The 20,897-nt window shown below is 39.6% G+C and overlaps 1 protein-coding gene across 1 annotated transcript in view; it reads right to left on the reverse strand.

Annotated features, from left to right (window-relative positions):
* Nucleotides 1–20,897, reverse strand: part of thsd7ab (thrombospondin, type I, domain containing 7Ab) — a 147,154-nt gene that overhangs the window by 47,936 nt on the left and 78,321 nt on the right. Inside the window, exons 11-14 of the mRNA XM_073484541.1 lie at nt 17,817–18,063; nt 4,987–5,102; nt 3,705–3,840; nt 1,182–1,285 (exon numbers count right to left, since the gene is read on the reverse strand). Coding sequence (XP_073340642.1) covers nt 1,182–1,285; nt 3,705–3,840; nt 4,987–5,102; nt 17,817–18,063 — 603 coding nt within the window. The remainder of the gene's footprint in view (nt 1–1,181; nt 1,286–3,704; nt 3,841–4,986; nt 5,103–17,816; nt 18,064–20,897) is intronic.

Raw genomic sequence — 20,897 nt, forward strand, 5'->3', positions numbered from 1 at the left:
CAGACACTCTGCAGGGCTGTACCTTCATAGAGAAATCAATCTCTAAGCACTTTTTTGCTGAACCCCCATGGGCACTGCTATTGGTTTGGAAAGCCTCCGTCTCGTGGTGTGCGAGGTCAGGTATGTGTGTGTTCAAGAAGGAAAGGGAAGCACATGCTCTCAGTTGTTCTGTGTATTTAATAGTGCTTCTACAGTGTTTTCCCCTCCAAGGAAAGCCTCTGTCCTGATAAACAACGCAATACAATGCCAAAAAACACAGACCAGAAAAGACAGTGTGTCTTATATAGTTTAAGTCAATGACAAAATGATTCCTGCCATTCAGAAGTGTCAAAGGGATGACGACAAGTGCAGGAGCGTCTGGACATCAGGTGTCACATGGTATCAAATCAGTGAGAAGCTGCAGAGAATAGTGCGGTGAGTTAGTCTAAAGTGGACCTTAAAGCATTTTCACGAATAAATTGATTCTTCCATCCATCATTATGAGCTAGCGAAAAAAAAAAACCAGAAATATAAGCACTAATAATGGCCTTCTATAGGAGCTGGAACATAATGAAATTGATCATTCTGCGTGACCCCCTGAAATTGGATTTTTATGAAAGCCTCCCAGGACTACATGGTACATCCATCCTCTATAAAAAGGCGAGGAAATATGCTTTTAAAGAGAGAGCCACGACTTCTTTAGAATACTCTTCACTTATGTGTGAAGCCCATATGAACAAGATGTTTGGCTGTGCTTATGCTATAAGCAAGGTGCAGCATATCTCCTCCTAAATTTCAACAAAAGACACTCGATTAAAATTGCATGACAAGAGCCTGAGGTGAAAAAAAAAAGCCAGCAGTGAAACAACCAAAACTGTCAAACGAGTCTCAAGAGGCATATGATGAGTTTGGAAATCCAAACTCTGGAGAAAAAAACAAAAAATAAAAACAATCAGAAAAAAGTCTCTTGCTGATGTTTTTAGGTGCGTCAGCCTCCAATTGTGTCGTATCTTGTAAGTGTGAAGATTTGATGCGTTCTCTAAGTAAAGTGGCCTTTTCTCTAAACCTTTGCACATCCACCTGGTGCCTCGTGGCCGGGCTCCAGATGCACCGCAATGAGCAAAAATTTAATTTACGATGATCAGGAATGGTTCAGTGAAGATTCAGGGAGGAATGGGAGATGAAGAGATTGGTTTCTATACCTCTTGTTTGAAGTCCTGGTCCACAGGTCTCCTGTGCACCAGCGCTGTTCTGCCTGAGAAACCACGGGACCAGCTGGCACTTCCTCCATTTGTGTGTTTTCCACCTGGAATACATCAGGGCAGTCTAGCAATCAGTGTGTTTGCTTAAACACCAACATTGTACTGCACCATATCAGACAATCAATATGTGATAAAGTTCTGTTTGTAAGGCTGAACTACATAAGGAAACTTGTTTTGCAGCGTACAGTACAAGACAGAATGTGACAGTATCAAGCACCATCACAAACTTCTTTTTTCTTATATCTTGTTTCTACATGAATAGATTTAGATAAAATTATGCAGTTGCTTGATGTTGTTGCTTGTAGAGTCAGTCAGAGAAAAATCCTCTTTGTTATTTGATTTAATGTATTTGTTTTAGAAAATGTGACTAGTTTGGCACAAATGTATTCAGATATTCTATCAGTGGTGTCTACGTAGGACAGCTTAGCATCGTAAACACAGAGTCAATGCTGTCTGACAGTAGGAATCTCTCTCTCCCTCTCTCTCAACACAACCTGTCTAGGCAGATGGCCGCCCACCACTGAGTCCGGTCCTGCTCCGAGGTTTCTGCCTGTTAAAAGGCAGTTTTTTCTCGCCACGGTCGCCAAATGCTCGCTCGTGGGGGACATGTTGAGTCTCTGCAAATAAATTAATCAAAGTGTAGGGTCCACACCTGCTCAATTTGGAAAGTGTCATGAGATGACTTTTGCTGTGAATTGGCGCTATACAAATAAAGATTGATTGATTGAATATACTGTGTAACCTCAATACCTTACCAATAACTGTTTTTTAATAATAATATTTATCAGTATAGACAGAATCAAAATGTTAATAGTAACTTCCAGGTAGAAAACCCCTGCATCAGGCATTAGCTTACATACAACTTTATTGTCTTTTTGCATTGTATTATTTCAAAGTGTACACGTCTAATTAAACTACAACGCATGTTTGATGCTTTCATATCTCATTAATAACAACACATTCCCTAACGTTTGGTTGGAGACCTAATTTACCTGTTAAATGATAGCTTGAGTTTACCCCGAACTGGCAGTTAGCCTGAGATATCCCTGTGGTGAGACGCTAGCATAGCGATATTACATGAAATAATCAAATAGGTCGAACCAACATGTTTAACTGTGTAAGTTTGCAGATTTCACATCTCCACAAATGTAAGTCAGCTGACAGTTTTCTACCCGGAAGTGACTGTTAGCGCGACGTCACGGTGATTCGGTCTATTTACAAAAACTTATCTCATATGGTGGCAAGTGACCTGATATTTTTGTCTTGTTTTACCTACCACAGCCAACATGTATCCTGTAATTAGCAGGTGGCATGTGCTAATATTTATTACCCGCAAGTATGACATTCAAAATATGGCGTTATAGCATCAAACTGTTATGCTAAAAATCACAGCTAAGTCCAGACGACACCTAGCTAGCGTTACCTCAAGCACCTACAGTGTAGCTAGCTGCTTGAGCTAACATTGGCTTAACAAATAGACAAGACGTTTTTAAAAGTTAAGCTTAAAAACAATCTTATGATGTACTTTTGTGTTTACCCTCTGAGAACTGTTCACCGGCTCGACACCCAGTTGCTGACGTCCTGCTAGCTAGCTACCTGTCTAATACTCACCCTAGATCGTTGATGTATAAGAAGACTGACCACTCTGTTGTTTTTTTTCTGAGCAGAAAAAAGACACCGCCCACTTTTTATTTATCAAACATCAAACATGATACAGAGTGGTGTGTCTCCTCAAGAAAACCACCTTGGGTCGAAATGTAGACCCTGTTAGCTTTATTTGACCTTTCTCATGATCACTGTGACAACCATAAGAAGTAGATACACAAGGCTATATTGAGGTTGAAAACAAAATTACTGGCATAATATTTAAAAGACAAAATCTTGGTGTTACAAAACGCTGCAGTCTAAAATTATGGCAATTCTCCTAGAATAATGAAAATAGCCCTTTCTCATATATTAAGCAATTAACAACTCTTTCACCATGGAGTCAACAATGAGTTAAATGAGGCAAGCACCCAAACTATTGTTTTTGTCATCAAACACAATATATTGCTGTATTATCAGTAAATTAGTTAGCCCATAACCCTTCAGTGTTCAAGTTCACATGAACGTTATGTCTTCATATCATATAACATAACAACAAAAATAATGATAATAACCAAATATGATTTGGGTTTGATTTTTAAAGTTTTCTTTTGGCCTGTCATGACTGTGATGTAGAGCCACTCAGGCATGAGAGACATTTGTAGGTCTACAGTATAGTAAGGTAATCGTATATGTGTATATATGGCTGTCTATGTAATGATATGTAGGATAAGGTCAAGGCCAAAAACAAGTAAGCTAAAAGGTCCTTTAATACATCTCAACCTACTGATACTTTGTCAATCCAAGCAGTAAAAAACATGAAAAAAGCCAATCCTCTATCTGACGACAGCATTATCGGATCAATGTAGTCATTTTTACCTGAATCCTGGACAGATTTTGGGGACCTCACAGTCCCTCTCCTCCTCCAGCACCTCTGGGCAGTCCTGTCCTCCGTTGGATGGCAGCTGGATGATAAGACGTTTCCTTGATTGTTTGGTCTTCACAGCATTACCAGCTGAACAGACACACACAATTATTGAATTAAAATAAAAAATGTCTGCATGGGAAAGTGATGAGAAACATGTCAAAATGATAAGCTTGGCCACTCTGTTTACAGTCTTTGAAGAATGCACTTGGAGAATGCTATTGCCAAATCTAATTGGACAGCTATCGTAAACAACACGCACGTCTAATTGCTTGGGATATCAAGCCAACAACGATGATGTAGAAAAAACCCATTAGACCTTGGAATTGACTCAGATTAAATTTATGGTATTTACATGTGTTGAGATGCCCTCAAGTAGTTCATTAAGATGAAATGAGCCTCCGGATAGTCCTGAACTCTGGTTTAAACCTATGTACGTGGGTGGTGGGAAATTCTCTGCACAAGTTGAAGATATCAACAGCATCAAATTAAAATGCACAGCCATCGGTGCAGCATGCTCAGAATGTGGAGATTTATGCCACCGTGTCGCATGAAGAGGTCATCAAAATGTGGACGATAATGATTTTCAGTCGTAAATCAGTTTAATGTCTTCGCCTCTGCTCAACAGCTCGGGCAATGGCTGCGTGACAAAGGTGACCTCGTCTGAACAATGTTTTTCTTTCACAGCATGAAAACAACAAGACCACAACGCACTCGCTGACACTTGTAGCCACGAGCGAAGTCGGCTTTCCAGGCACATTTAAAGAGGTCGGCCTAGAGGTTGTCTTACACGCCAATCTGTCAAATTAATTATGTGTAACGAGACGCGAGTGCATGTGTTTATGTGGTAGTTAATGTGTCTGGCTCCGTGCTACAGAGTCCCACCTCTGTAGTTTTTCAGCACAGTGAATTAAAACTTGCATCTGTGTGTACTTCAAGGCTAAGACTAGAGCTGCAATTGATTAGTTGTCAACTATTAAATTAATTGCTCACTTTTTGATAATCGATTAATCAGTTTGAGCAATTAAAAAAACAAAACAATCAAAATTCTCCGATTCCAGCTTGTTAAATGACATCTTTATTAAAAAAAACAAAAATAGACAAAAAACTTAAATACAATGGGCCAGTACATAAAAAACCCAAGAATAATAACTGTGATTCCTGTATGAAGCAGTATTACTTCACGTCATTTCCAGATCATTGCTCCTTCTAGGATTCATTTTTATTTCACTGTACCTGCGTCACAAGTAACCGGACACGGCGTCCAGTCGCTGAAAGGGGTCATGATACAGTCCTTCTTGCAGGGGAGCTGACATGGTCGCATTGTGCTGGGGCGAGGGCCGTCTGGACACCTAGGCAACAAAAACAAACACAGTGGGGCTGTGGAGTTACACAGCTGGGAACTCTTTACACATTCACCAAAACACAGCAGTTAGTGGTCTGAAACCTCAAAGATCAAATAAACTGAATTATGTTGATATGCAGCAGTAGATTTTTGCTCAGTGGATTTCTGTTGACACTTACCCCTCACACAACACAGTAACTACGCCTGAATCTAATCCATGGGCAAGTAACAGACTGGAAAAAAGCAGCTTTCTTTAAAAATCACCGGGAGCTGAACAAAAACACTGGTTACACCTCCCACACTCTTTAGCCTCTGAATTGTTTGAGGACCAGATAAAACCTGAACACAAGGTTTGGATTTCTGGTCATTTTAAAGCAGAAGAGGTTGTTTTTTTCAGGTTTCATCATCCAGAAACATAACATAGTGTCCCAGGGAGGTCGCGTGATGTTTCCCTGTTTGCCAAAATTAAACTGTGGTGTAAGTTGCAGGCACTTTACCACCTGCAGGAAGCAATGATTTAAGTACAGCGTGTACTGAAGAGCAAAGAGGTGCTGGCAACTGTGAGTAGAATATGAAGTCAGAAAAAATGAACTGAGTCACTGCACACTGAGCCCTAAACAATGTATAATAAACAATCTTCTATTGACAGGGATAATGGCAATATGTTCAACTCAGTGCTCACTGATAGCTTTTCAAAATAAAAGATCATAGAACATATACTTTTATTTTATTATTTACCGTACTTTGTGTGCTATTTCTGCCACCAGGGGTCTCTCATTTAAACCATTACAACAAAAGATGTAGTTCAATGTCATGAAGTAGCGTGGGATCATGGTAGTTGTTGTCTTAATTGTTAAACAATCAGCATTGCCTATGAAAATCTACCTACATGACTTGGGCAGAAAAGTCCACAGACGAGATAACGTTATAAATTTTTATTCAAACGCTTAGTCACATTCCCCAACTTCCTTCCTCAGTCTCTGTTGTATCTGATGTGTCCCCGGAAGTTTTAGCGACAGGTGAGCAAATGAAACGCACCATTACCTATTAGAATAAATAAATGAATAAAATATCGAATTTCTCTGGGTGTCAACATTGAGGGAACCTTAAAAGATAATGTAAGTATAGAACTCGACCTCGTCGTTTTTAGACATTTTAATGCTAATAAGAGATGCTTATTCAGACAGTTTATATACATAGCATGCACACACAAGTGCCACAAATGCTAACTAGTCACTGATGCCCGAATGCCAGGCAGCTGAGTTAAGGTTGGTCACACACTGTCACCACAAAAAGCCTTGAGCAAAGAGCTTGACCTAGGTAGAAAGAACCGAGACATGACAAAAAGGAAAGTAAGAGGGCAACTGAGACTAAATTAGAGGGAGAGAGAGAAAATTATGAAATTAATCTTTATTTTATTATCATAAGTCTTTTAACTGTTACTGCAGTGCCACCATTAGTTACAATTGGAAACCTGATAATTGTGTGAGGTTATGACATTTATTAAATAAAAACAACCAAAAGCACCAACGCCCTGGAGTCATTTTTGGTGTTTAATTGTGTCACATTAATTTAGATATTTCATTAGATTTATTGGTGGTGTTGGATTTTGCTTTTTGAAATCTTAGCAAATATATATTTTTAGCAAAAAAATCTAGTAAATATCAGGAGCCTGTGCCATAGAGCTATAATAAATTAGTCATCGAATCAATTCTGTATGTTTAGCTTTTTAATATCCTCAAATATGTGATCTGGGGCCAGACACTTCCTCTGGATGAAATGATACATGTACCAATAATTTTTCTCATGCTGGTATAGCAAGGTAAAAGTATCATACCACCTGCTTAGAGGAACCAAAACGCAGGAAATTATATCTACTCTATTAAAACATTTTCTAGTGAAGAACCCAGGACCCTCGTTAGTTTTTCCTACCCATATTTTTAAAAGCTTCCTACGACGATGGGAAAATGGATGGTTTAACTAAACTGTAAAACATCAACCAGGTCTAAATGACTTTCAGTCGGGAATCAACTGACATTTATAATAGTCACTGCTAGAAATATAATCCATGATTTAAAGCTTTAATAAATATAACCTAGAGGTTTGGCACATCAACCATCTGGGTATTGCTTGGATGTTTGCAGAATGTAATTATTCTAGCCACAATCTAGGGCAATAAAAACTGATGAAAACCTATGTAATCACATCCAGTTTATGGCTGATGTATGCCATCTGGCTGGTACTTGAAAGGTATAGAGAAGAGGTGGTCAAAACCCCCATACAGGCACCACAGGAACTGTTCAGCCGGTCTACAGGAGGATGTTTTACATGGATATTTCACTGCTAAGGAAACTGTAACGCACCGATTTCCTCCAGGCTAAAGCCAGCAGACGACCAGAGCGGCCTCAGGACAGAAACTCCCTTGTTTTAACAGGATTCTGCTATCAGCGAGTGATAATCCTTTTGATGGCACAGAATATGAGGTCAAGCCGAGGTTTTTCGAACAAGGGTTATGGTTAATCTCCAGTCATTAAGCACCTAAGGTCCCCTGTGCATACTACTGGGCTGAGATAAATAGGTCGAGATAGACCTGCTGGAAGACATCTTGTAATCTGATCTCTGCAACACTGCGTCCCCGCTCTCGTAGCGAGATGTTGCCGCTTTGTTTCCTCAACCTATGGCTGACAAAGCGATCATCTGGGTCAGGTTTAATGTTGCTAGGAATGAGGTGTCTCCTCTGGGCGTTCCATACTCGTTAGCACAGTGTTATCAGGGAAGCGATAGGGAGCCGCGCAGGGAAAATGTAATAATGTAACGGCGACACAAGGAGAGATTTATTTTTAATACCAATAGACAGAGCTAAATCCCTCTCGAGCGGAACAAATCCTCTGGTGTCTTCATACAAGTGAATGGTCCCTGGGAAAAAAACAGCTGCCAGATGCAGCGGGGGGGGGGGGGGGGGGAGGATACATCTACATTTTTAGCCTTCAGCTGATGCTCACGTCCATAAAGAAGTGAATGAACAGGTGTCTCGCCCCAGGACACTTCAACAAGATGCAAGATCCCACCCTTGAACCTGACACTGCAGAACAATCTCTACACTACACCCCAGTGCTAACCAGGATTTTATCACTTTATACATGAACCTATTTTGACTCTGTGATATTTAGAGTGTGCAGAGATGAAGGAGCTCTTTATGAAGGGATACCTGGCAGAGAAAGCAGTGTGAGGACAAGAATAAATAGAAATCTGCAGGATCTAAACACAATCAAAGTATATACAGAACAGAGAGAGAAGCTATTTATTATATATGCATTATAGATCTGCTGGTTCATAAACCAAATTATTTATGTCTCAGCAAACCAAAACAAACACAACTTCTCATTTAGGTTTGTCACAAGCTCATTCTTTAAACACCCTTGTTGATTCGTTTTTAGGATGTTGGCTGGTGATATGATCAAATTCAGCACAGATTCAAATGCAAACAGGTGCCCTGAAGAAATATCACAACAACATACACCAACATTAAAATTTCATATAGGACAGAATTGGTTTGGCTTGTTATCCATGCAAAGTGATCCCAAAACTCTCATAAGCATGTTTTAAACATTTCTTCCGCAAAGTTTTCGTTTGTTAGTTGTATTTTGCTGTGTGTTTGTAAATTCAGCATGACTTATTTATGTTTCTAATGGGAATAAAGATGTCACATTTATTTTGTTTATTGATTCTCTCCTCGTCATGAGGGATCAGAGCACTGAGGCTATAAGATTTCTTGACTCCAAGAGCTTGACAAAGAGGGGATTAAACTTTTGACCTTGTAATACTCCCTCTGCTACTCAAAAATGGTAAATGTCTCAAGCTACAAATGTCTCAAGCTACATTTTACTACTTGAAAAAGTTGTTTTATTGCCCATGCTCTTCAAAGAGCATGGGCAATAAAACAATATTCCCATTCAGATAAAACTCTACAGCTAAAAAACACCGCTTGACTTTCACGTTTGATCCAGATGGAACACGCACTGAATACCAAACCGAACCTCAGAGCGCTCAGAGACCCAGCAGATTGCTCACCCTTTAGATTCACTCTCCAAAACACACAAACACAAGCATATTTTCCGGTGAGATTGTCCTTACAAGAAAAACAACAGCATTCCTTATTGCTTCAGATGCCTAAAACAATCTGTGTTCCTTATGGTCTGAATTATGACTAATCTCTCAGTAGCAAAGGTAGAAGTCACATGGTGTTGTCGTAGAGCAATGAACCCTGTTAGAAAGGATGTCAGGTTGGAAAATTGGTCAAACAAAGATGAATGACTTTGAATACAACTGTTCATATCCTGCCTCCTTCTTTTAGCCTTAAGCATGACCGTTGCTGACACTTAACCAAGTATATTTTGTGCTTACACCTAACCAGGCCTTAATTACAGCAGACAGGTCAGGGAACGGACTTCAGTATAATTTTGAAAAGGTGATTGTGAAAGACACCGACAATGTCCTGTCGACAGTAGCATCAGACAAGAAACTCATTTTGAAACGCATTAATTTTAAAACTACTAAATGTAGCAGTTGATACTTTTCAGCTCATTTGATGGCGTCGATTTTTAATTGCTTTCAATTTTGGGTTGTATCCATATGGTTGAGTGTACAGTACTTATTGCAAGGCACTTTGGATAAAAGCTTAATAAATGTACTGTACTGTACTGTACTTTTATGATCATTTGATACAAAGGAGGTAAAAACTAGCTTTCCATCCTGGCCCTGGTCCTTTTTGAGTGGAGTTAGGATCAACTCTTGGGTTCAGCCTGTGCATGTAGTCCATCTCCAGCCCAGTTGTTAGAGTAAAATGTTAGCGCTTAACGTTTCCCATTTGTACATGTCATATAGTACTATAAAATGTGTCATATCACATTTACATTACATGTTTATGACCTGATTTTCAGATCAGAAGTTGGAGGGGATGCTGGTGGAGTTATGACACCACTGGATATTTTGAAGGAGACTACGACTATTTCCAGCTGTCGACATCTGACAAAACTGGATGTTTGTAACGAGAACTTGGGAAATCGCAAGCCGTGTTTGTATCCCCAAAAACAGGCATTCAATGCCAAAACACAATCTTTTTCCGCACCCTAACCAAGTGCCCAAACCTTACCAATCAACCAACCAATTATCATAAGCATAGCATTGTCACAACTAGAATAGCATATTGAACCTAAAGAAATGTAAAGTTGCAACATATCTGTGGTTTGCAGAATTGGGTTGCCATCTCTCTCTCTGTAAGTCTCAGTTTCATTCAGGGGTTTGATTTCCGCCCACAGTTTGAAGTAATACAGCAGCCTGGACTTATTCTCCAGTGTAGCTACGGACGTTTTGTCACGTCTCTCAGAGTCTCATACAGACACAGAAGGTACCCTTTAGCACACAAGACATTCCCCCAGGAGGCCAGGGTATGCATCCTGTGTGAAAACAAATGTCAGCGAGCTTTTCCTTCACCTAACCAAGTAGTGATTGAGCCTAAACCCTAAAAAACTGCTGCTCAATGTGTTAGAAAGGCTTTCTGGTAAGCTTCTAAAGGTAAGCTTGTGCGTCTCTGTGAAACAACGAGGGCCCTGACAAAGCGCCGTCTGTATTTGACGCCCTGAGATGAGATTGTGTTGACAGGTCATATAAACTGAAGACTCTATATCAACCATAGGTCTAAAAGTCTGTGTTATAGGCTGCTAACAGACTGCATGCTGAGATTGGCCCAAACCTCATGAGACCCTAAATAAGATCTGTGAGTAAAAAAAAAAAAAGGTTGGTAACTTTCTCTATGCAGTTCTCATCTGTCCTTATCTGACTCCTAAAATTTGATTTGGGTGGATGGAGTGTGCGTGGCACGTTCCTCTTCTTCTGCAGTAAAAATCTTGCTTAGTGCAGCTCTCACTCTTGATTTTGTTTTATATAATCCCCTTTGTTATCGACCTGTGTGTTTTAAGTGCTTTACATATGGGGCAATGAGTTTTAGCATGTTACCTCCAACAGAGAGAAGAACCATCCCCTTTGTTCCCCTTTTAGTCTCATTATGATGTAGCCCCACTAATGATGGGTATTATCCAAATTTAGATGATTAAAATTCAATTATATTCCAGTTTTCCCCAAAAAACAGGCAATGTTTGATGGTAGAACACAATACGAGCCAGAATATTCACAGCACAATGCTTGGCTGGGAGACTCTGTCTGTGGGGGTGTTAAAGCTCGATGTAATATTGTAATTTATGCATTTTTTATTATGTGTACATTTTGTTGTTCCGCTGTTTTCCTCCTTTACTTCTCCTGTTCTCGTTCCAATATTAATTGTGCTTGTCACAGTGATTTTGTTGTTTGTTTGAGGAATAAATGTTTAGTTACAAGGCACTCGGGGTATTTCAACCTAACTGCACAATTTTCTATGCTATGTTTTCCTCTATCTTTGTCTTAACAGTTCACTTGTGTGTTTATCACTGTGGAAATGCTTTACTCTGAAGTGAATGAAGCCATCCAGTAATAGCATCTGGTTTTAACTGACTGGCTGGTTCCAGTCAGAGTCATGATCTCATAATGATCTTTAAATGTCATGATTTGTAGCGAGGCGAGGACACGCACAACATGGCACCGGGAGCTTGTCCCAAAGCACAACATTAAAACGAGCAGCCAGGCTAATGCTTATGTTTTGCTTGCTGCTATTAGCGTGTTGAGTAATCTTTTCGGCGAGAGGCAGTTTTTCGAGAAATGAGCAGATGGTTGAGCAGGATGAAGAGAGGAGATTCAAAGCTAAGAACTGTCAGTAGTTGTAAGAGAGTGTACACACACATGCACTCACAAAAAAACAAGGTCTGGTGGGAAAAGATAAGGCCTAATTAATTTCATTATCAATATTACGGACTACAAAATAAGAACATCATTTGTTTAATTTAGCATAAAGCAGTTGCGGCTCTTCAAGGACCCTTTCACTGGTGTCTTTGGCCTCCTTCTTGAGGGCTTTCAGCTATCTATCACAGTCACAGTAAACACAGCCTCCATTAGAAAACCAGAAAACATGGCAGAGGGATGATTGACTGGGCTTAATACAGCTACTGTCGAACATCGTAAGCATGAATCATTCAGTTTCATTTTTCACAAATTCCACAGCATCAGTGTGATTATACAAAAACACATTTGGTACCAGTCAGCACACAGACTGTCAGAATCAATAAGCAGACGTTGTTGTTTTTTCCCTCACACCACAACAGCTTTCCCGATAGGATGATAGCAGCCCAAGCCTCAGGCGCTGACATATTTCTCTCTGTTGTGTCTCTCCTTTCTATTGGGCTTTGACAGTCAGCATTTATGTGTGCTGTTTGCATGTGTGTGTGTGTGACATGCTCTCTGTGAGGTTCACTGCCTCAGGCTGCCGGAGGAAGACAGCTCAGATCCATCTGTGAATGAGACAGGGCACATCTGCATAAGCAGGGTGCAGGCGGCCATGTTTGTTTGTTCTGCTGGGATCCCATGAGAGCACTGATCAAGAATACCTGACAGTTGAATTGTGCCAGATGAAGACATGCAGAGCAGAAAAAAAATACTATGTCAAGTCCCTCCAGAGTGCAGGCTAGGAAACACTGCCTCTGAGCAACAGATGGCCAGGAGACCAGAGCTGAAGCATCTTTGTGCTTTGGTCAAGAAATGTACAAACAAAGCGATTGAAAATAACAAGTGTTCTTTAATCCTGGAGCCTGAGACACCTGCCACTGCAGTCTGTCAAATCTACAGGGGTAATAAAAAGTAAACTTTCATGATAGGAGGACCGTAACCTTGAAACAACTACAGGCAGGTGTCAAATAAAAGGAAAAACCCTGCAGAGTTCAACAGACTTAGAGAGTCTATGACAAGGAGCACTGAAGTGTGTCTTCTTAAACTTTGTAAACTGGTCCATTGATTATTCTCTTGATGTATTGGAAAGTGATCAAAACAGTTTTCTTCTAGCTCAGGGAGATGATTTACCTTGCGAGACAGCAGGATTCCTGAGATCAAATGATTGCACAAATCTCTCTTGCCAGGCTTCAAGCTATGAGCTTGTGGCCAGGCACACAGGCGTTAACTACAGATAGCAGCTACAGGTGTGGTTCAGAAGTGATGACCACCGAGAGAAGCGACTGTTTGTTGGTAAACAACAATGGCAACTCCTCAAGAGGTTAGCGTAGATGCCGCAATAGCATCACTTATATCAGAACCGGAGAGTTTATTTCATAGAAAGAAGAGCACAGAAAAAGGTTTTTCATCCGTCTCGACTGGCTTCGGTAATAGTTTGATGCCCTTACCAAAGGGCTCTGCTGGTTACGATCAACGGTGATGGACTGATGGTTCGTCCTATCATACACAAAGTATTTTTTGAAAGTGCCTGCCCTTTTCCAAACAGTTTTTTTGTTGTGTAAGAAACCAGCGCATCAGGTAAGGAGGTGATTTTGGACTAAATGGTAAAAGGACTTTCTATTCTATCCATTTCTGTAGCACCTTTCCAGTCTGCTGACCTTTCAAATCGCTTTACAACACTTCTCAAGTTCACCCATTCATGGTGCCAACCTGCTCATCAGGAGCTATTTGGGGTTTAGTATCTTGCTCAAGCATATTTCGCCATTGCAGCCGGGGGAGCAGGAGAATTGAACCAGAGACCTTCCGATTACTGGATGACCCGCTCTACCTCCTGAGCCACAGCCGCTGATTTTAAGTTGCTTTCTTCCGTGTGTCCAACAGTTCAGGACCAAATGATGACCAACAAAATACGCTGTGTGTCCATGCCCTCTAGAATGACAGGCTGAGCGTTTCTGATTTGATGCTTGATCGGCATGACAACATCATTTATCCGCGTCCTGTCTGTAGATCTGTTTTATGATATGACAGTGCTATGGTTAGGTTTTGGTTAGGTTTCAGTGCTGTTCATCTTAATCATTGCAGTTTGTGTTAGTTGCATTTTGTCATTACATTTTTAAAACTGTTCCCCTCGACATAATAAATACGTTTTGTTTCCATTTTTTTTTTCGACCAGTGCTCATGCAGGTTGATTTGGCCTCTACCAGCTATTTTAATTGTCTCATGTTGCTTTGAAAACTTGCTTATCAAAGCGCTGATTGCTAGACCTCTTTTTTACCTGACAAATGCGGCTAATTGCCAATCAACCTAATAGGACCCATCTTGGTGGCAGTGTTTGTCATTGCGAGTAGTAAGAAGCTATTTCCCCAGGAGGTGCTCAAATTATTCTATGTCTTGTGATTGTGTGTGTGTGTGTGTGTGTGTGTGTGTGTGTGTGTGTGTTTGTGTGAAATAGTTCTGGGCAACAACGAAAACTTTTAAATGCTAACGGCTTAAATAAAAGAGTGATGTTCTGTCTACACAAGGACAGCTTTTTTCTCTTACAGTGCAGTCAAAGTCTACATGTTGGCTTACAGCCTGTTACTGGACCCCTGCCAGTGAGAATGGCCTGAGGAAAATCCACCTACAAACTTTGAACAACAGCTTTGAAGGGTTACAACAGTCAGGGCTCTAACAAAAGGACATAATAATGGACACTGAGGCATAGCTGGGGTTGTATACAGGAAGACTGAGGGGAAGCTTCTTCAGCACCAAGGACAGCACAACTGCTCCATGAAGGCAGGTGAAAAGAAACCTCACAGTCCACAGAGAATACAGCACTCCCACTATCTGTCATTCTATCATTTTCCCATCAGGCAGAAGAAAACTCAGGCTGTGATGACACATACAATTGTTTTTCGGTGGTCCAAACAATAGCCGAAGGTGGATTGGGAGTTAAATGCCGGAAATAACTGGAATTGATATCCTGTTATTCCCTGTAAATTCTTGCCAAATCTCAGCAAGAATTCACGTTTCCTCAGAAAAATAGCCAATATTTTTTTAAGTTCATGTGCAGAACACTATTGTATGCAAAGACACAAGGACCCTTTCTCCAATTCTCATGAACGCTACAACTCACTGTTGAAGATATTATATAGTGCAACATTAAAATCATATTAACACGGTGATATAACTGCAGCTGCAGGTTCCTGCCAAGTAATTTTCTTGCTAAAATTGGCAGCTTACAGTTCAGGTGTTTGGTTAAATATTGTTTATAATAAGTTTCAAAGGTCGTTCGATGAAAACGATACAGGAGGTTCGAGAAAATCTTAAAATCATACTCGTGGGGTGGAGGCTTAATACCTAAATCCCACTTCAGAGAGATAATAATCCTTTATATAAGCCTATGATCATAAATTCTCCACACAGTAGATTTAAAATGGTAATGTTTAAAAACAGACCATCCGATCGATTCTGAACGGTAGGCAATGTGTTTTTTTTCTATTTCAAATAAAGTGTACTTCTGAGAGGAATTCTTGTTCCACTAAAACATTACCACAAAATCTAACACATATGGAAGATTAATGTCAGATTTTGGATTTGAATAGGATTTTTGAAGTTTTTTATTTATCATGTATTATCCAAAGTTTCTAGCTTAAAATATGATTTGGGAACCTCAGGAAAAGAGTGACATTTATAGGGGAAGTAATAATTTTAAAATAACAACATAATAGCAACAAATAGCACTTTATAATTTACGTATGGGCATATTAGTACTATTTTATCCTTTAATGCTGCAGTTTTCACTTCAAACAAGTGTTTTATAAAGCAGATAATTGTCAACAACCTGTCGATAGTCTGACTTTTTGTGCCGTTCAGTCCAGTGGACTTCTTCGTACTCTGTTGCCAAACAGCCATTCAAAATTGATTTGAGCAAAAAATAAAAACAACAGCAACAACATAATAGAAATCAAAGATGACCTATTGTAATTACAAATCACCTAATGGTTGAAAATGTCGAACATCTCCTGGCATTTTTTAAGTTGAGTGTGTGAAATGCATTATTCAAAACCTCAAACCACCTCAGCTGAGGTCAGAAACTAAAACCACCCACTGAGTGGGTGAGTAGGTGCTCGACGGGAGTCCACTTTAATAAAGAAACTTCTTTTCATTCGTAATTAGTGATACTGTTACATGTTGTTCTTTTGCCCTTATTACAAATGATACTTGCTTACATTGACCGGTGAAAACAAAAGGTAATGGAGGCAGATCGACTGAAACCTCTCTCTGTCAGTTACTCAGTGGCATTACCCACAACACCTCTAACCCTCCGACTCTCCTGCAACCCACCTGACTTGTGTCTGTCTTGTTTCAGCTCTGTAAGAATAAAACACACACGATAAAAGACAACCTGGACCTCTCCTCTGCAGCCTGATAAGTGCAGCAGCAGAGTCTGGGTCAGCCACCACTGAACTGGACATTAATCCTCATTTTATCACGTGGTGCTCTCTATGAATCACATTTACCTCGTACACAAGGCACTCCGACTCTTTAAATAATTTATGAACCCGTCCTGTCCTCACTGAGAACCACTCTTGGGAGGTGTAAGACATGAGGAGGAATATTTCCTGACCTTATAAAATAGTGAGAAAGAAAAGGAACAAATTCAACACTAGAGACCTTTTTTTTTTTTTCTATTTGTCGCAAGCACTAAATCTACTCTGTGTTTCTTATCCACAGATTTTGACACAAGCACATCTACTGCTTTATCTTTTGTTGTCGAGTGAATCAGTCAAGCATAACTGACACCGGGCTAGAGCCGAACTTTCTGGCAGACGTTAAAGTAAACTCGACAGCATATTTTGAGTCCCGCAGTGTGGTCGTCAGAGCTAACCGCAAACATCTTGCCTCTCATCTGCCTCATGATTAAATTGCCTTAAAGTATCAATCCCATTTAATTACTGTCATTATCATCAATGAGAAATTACTAGCGCCCAAAACGGCAGGGTTAATTAGGCTTTCAGGGACGGAGAGATTATTTATTTATCTGTGGTCGCCTGCAAAGGGGAGATATGAATTGGGAGTTAACTTCACGTAGAGTCTGCTCTGCTTACTTAACCAGCTCCTTGTTTCTGTCTCTGGCTCACTTTACTCGCCTGCTGTCACTTTGCTTCCATCGCTGCTTCTTCTCTCATCTGTCTCTCACCTCCTGACTCTTCTTTAGTTTTTAAAATCTCACTTGCTTTCAATGTCACACACATATCTGCATGCACCATTCAATCTTACTCTGGAAGGTTTACCACTGATGTCCTTTCAAGTAAACAAACAAAAGTGACTTAATGCCTTCTCTATTCGCTTATTCATCCTAACAGATCACTGTTTGACTCGGCAACATAAGAAAGGCTTTTACATTTTTGCTTGAAGAATGACTCTAACCTTTCTCTGTGTTCATCAGTCGACTACCCAAAACAAAAGAGGTTCTTTAACAAATGATTTCACACATCAAGAGACAACCAAAGCGCTCCCTGTCGTCTATTCTTTGAAGTGCTGCTCCAGATTTAACTGATTGGTTTCTTCTTTTTAGATGAGTGTGTGCAAATCAGTAAAATCAGCTGATGCAGAGGTTTATTTGAAATGAAAACGTGCCTACTCTTGGATGTTGATAGCACATGATTGAGAACGGCTGCTCAAAGCCAGAGGATTGTAGTTCCAAGAAGTGGGCAATTTTTATTTCAACACAAGACTCCAGGAACTGATTTCACAGTTATAAACACCAATACCACTTAAATTATATTGCAAACATGAACAAGTGTTGCGGAAAAAGCAGAAGTAGAAAGTAAGAAAGTAAAGAAAATAGTAAGAAAATAAAGCTTACTTCTTGGGTGGCACCTGTCCCACGTTGACACGGACGCAGATGACCTTACGAGTCTGCATTCCCAGGGAGCAGGGACCCTGACCGTCACTGCCGCCACGGACACTCATGGAGGTGTTGAGGGACGAGGCTGAGGGGTCTTCGGTACAAGGGCCCCAGGGCCCCGTCTGCCAGTGGTAAACTGTACAGGCGTGTTCGTTACAGTTCCGAACCTCCTGGAGGGAGCTGCTGTTTGGGCACAGGGTGCCACCTGGGAAAACCAAAACAAAGGGAAGATCAAAATTTATAGCGTAAGAAAACAACATAATTCTCTTTGTTTTTGTTTTTCCAATGGATTAAATGATGATGTGTCGGATTTAGTAGCTCACATGTATATTACATTCACAAACAGACGAATTCTATACATTTCTAATCCGTGTATCATTCGTTCATTCGTTTTTCAAAATAAAACCAAAAATAAGAAAACGAAAAAACAATTCCTTTTCTCAGTATTCGTTTCCTAAACTAAAATGAAAAAACGGATAACGACTCGTTTTTTTCAGTTTTCGATTTTATGCTCAAATGAATAATGGAAAAAACGGATAACGAGCGTTTCCCGTTTCATGTTGCAAGCATTTGGTACCTACACCGGAAATTACCGTCACCCGGAAGTGGCCTGGAGCAAAGCTAACGTTAGCAGAGCCAGTCAATTCTCTGACGTTACCAGAGCGTGGTAGAAATCTCGGCATGCGTTTTACCATCCTCAAAAAGCTGTCCAATTATATCTGCATGATCCTCAAGTCCTGCCATTATTTTTGTTTTGCGCGCCCTCGCAGTACAGAGACAGAGACGGTCACTTCCGCTTCCGGCTCATTGAACTTTTTTCAGATCAAAATGGGATAAAACATGAAACGGGAAACGCTCGTTATCCGTTTTTTCCATTATTCATTTGAGCATAAAATCGAAAACTGAAAAAAACGAGTCGTTATCCGTTTTTTCATTTTAGTTTAGGAAACGAATACTGAGAAAAGGAATTGTTTTTTCGTTTTCTTATTTTTGGTTTTATTTTGAAAAACGAATGAACGAATGATACACGGATTATTTCTGAATCCTACGTGTCTCTGCCATCACGCTGCGAGGCTTTTGCTGATTATACCTGTTGCGCATTAACAATGTAACCTCTGGTGTTGTGTGTATTGGTTGGTTGGTTAGTTTTTATGTGTAGTCTTTGTTTTCTTTCTGTGGATACCATAAGGTATGCTACTTGTTGGGAAAGTAAAAACGAATAAATATCTTTTTAAAAAAAATGAAAATGTGTAATGTGAAAGGTGTAGCCGCTTAACAGCCATACATTTCAATCAAGAGTTGGTGGAGACCAAAACAAAGCCAAAAAGAGATTAAATATTGGACGTAACGTTGACTAAGTGTCAGAAACACAAGTCAAAAGAAAGGGTAATGTTGCTCAGTGTCTTTTGGATATCGAAATATACAACAGTCTGCTGGCAAATTTAATATACAAACTTCTACAAAAGGAGAAAATATTTTAACTTTGTGTTTCCTGCCTTATATTAGATTATTTCACTGTCATTACACACAGTATGGGTCCTAAGACGATGAAAGGAAATTTAGCATCTAACCAGAAGTGTATAAAGCAGTGAAGTGCAGAGTATGTACAAATGTATAGTGAACAGTAAGGAGTAGATATGAATATGTTAGAGATCTGCCTGAGGAAATCAGGTCAACTGAGTCAGTGATTTCCTTTAAGTCTCTTCTTAAAACATACTTTGTTTGAAGAGTCTATCCTGATTTTACTTGAGTTTTAATGTTATATTTTTAATGTCTTCTTGTTTCCTTTTAAAACCTGAGGATTTTTTGAATTATCTGTTTTATTTTGCTTCCTTTGTGAAGCACTTTGTAACATAGATGTAACGTAGGGTTCTATAGATAAAGATTATTTATTATTATTATTATTGTTATTAGAAGTTTGACACAGGATGAACAGGTATAAGGTGTACAGTAATTAATGGCAATAGTGGAACATTACATACAGAAATGACATATCATGAATTAAGACCACAGACGTTGATACAGTTAACTGCTATTCAGACTCGGGGCTTCAGTTTGACGCACACTTCAGGAAGGAGCTCCATTAAATCTAGCACATATAAACATCTGAACGCACTTAATGAAATCTCCACTCAAACACATAAAAGCCCCTTTATAATAATGGTGTCCTGGAGTTCTCTTGTTTAAGAAATGCTTTCACCAGCCTTTATACTTTATATGTTATCGTTGACAGTGCAAAAAAGAATGATAATTGCTATGTTTCCAAGAGCGCACCAGGATTTTAAGACATATATAGCATCCAACCCGGTCACTCATTTTTAATGTCACTTTTTTTTTAAACATTTTTACAAAAAAAACATGGCCCAGAATTTAGCCTTATAAAAAATCATATTCTTAAACAGAAAGAGATGGATATTTTTAAATAAAAACTTTGAGAAGAGACTGTAAATGAGCCAGTTTCAAGATTTAAAAACCTTGAGATGTGAGTTTGCTTCCCGGAGGCTACACACTGAGGCTCCAGTTAATTTATCTGAGACTGCTCAATTTTGAGTTTAACTGTGATAAAGATTTAAGAAATGTTCGTAGTGATATCTTATTTTCATCATTGTCATTGTATCTGCTTAGTGCTTAACGTCCCTGATTTTTGCGCATGCTTTACTGCCATTTCACTTGTAGTGTCATCAATCCTCTTATTCTACTGCAAAATGTCTTTGGGGTTACAGGAATGCCAAACACTTATATGACACCCCAATACCCAGAAACGTTAACTCAAGATAATGCTGAAAACGTTGTGAGATGGACATGTGCGATTTCGATATTCTCAAGAGTAGTCACAGAAGCTCCTATTTTTTGATAAAGGTAAAACGTGTTGAAGAGAAGTTTTACTCACATCACACAGGTGCAAGGCCTTCAAGACACAGTGTTAATGAAAAAGTAACACCTGCACACCAAAGACCTTGGTTTAAAATTCTGTGACATGGATTAAGTGTAAAAAAGTAAAATGTGTGACACACCAGTCTTATAACGCAGTACTTGCAA

The sequence above is a fragment of the Pagrus major genome, chromosome 17, assembly GCF_040436345.1.
Source record: "Pagrus major chromosome 17, Pma_NU_1.0".
In the NCBI taxonomy this organism is placed as follows: Eukaryota; Metazoa; Chordata; class Actinopteri; order Spariformes; family Sparidae; genus Pagrus; species Pagrus major.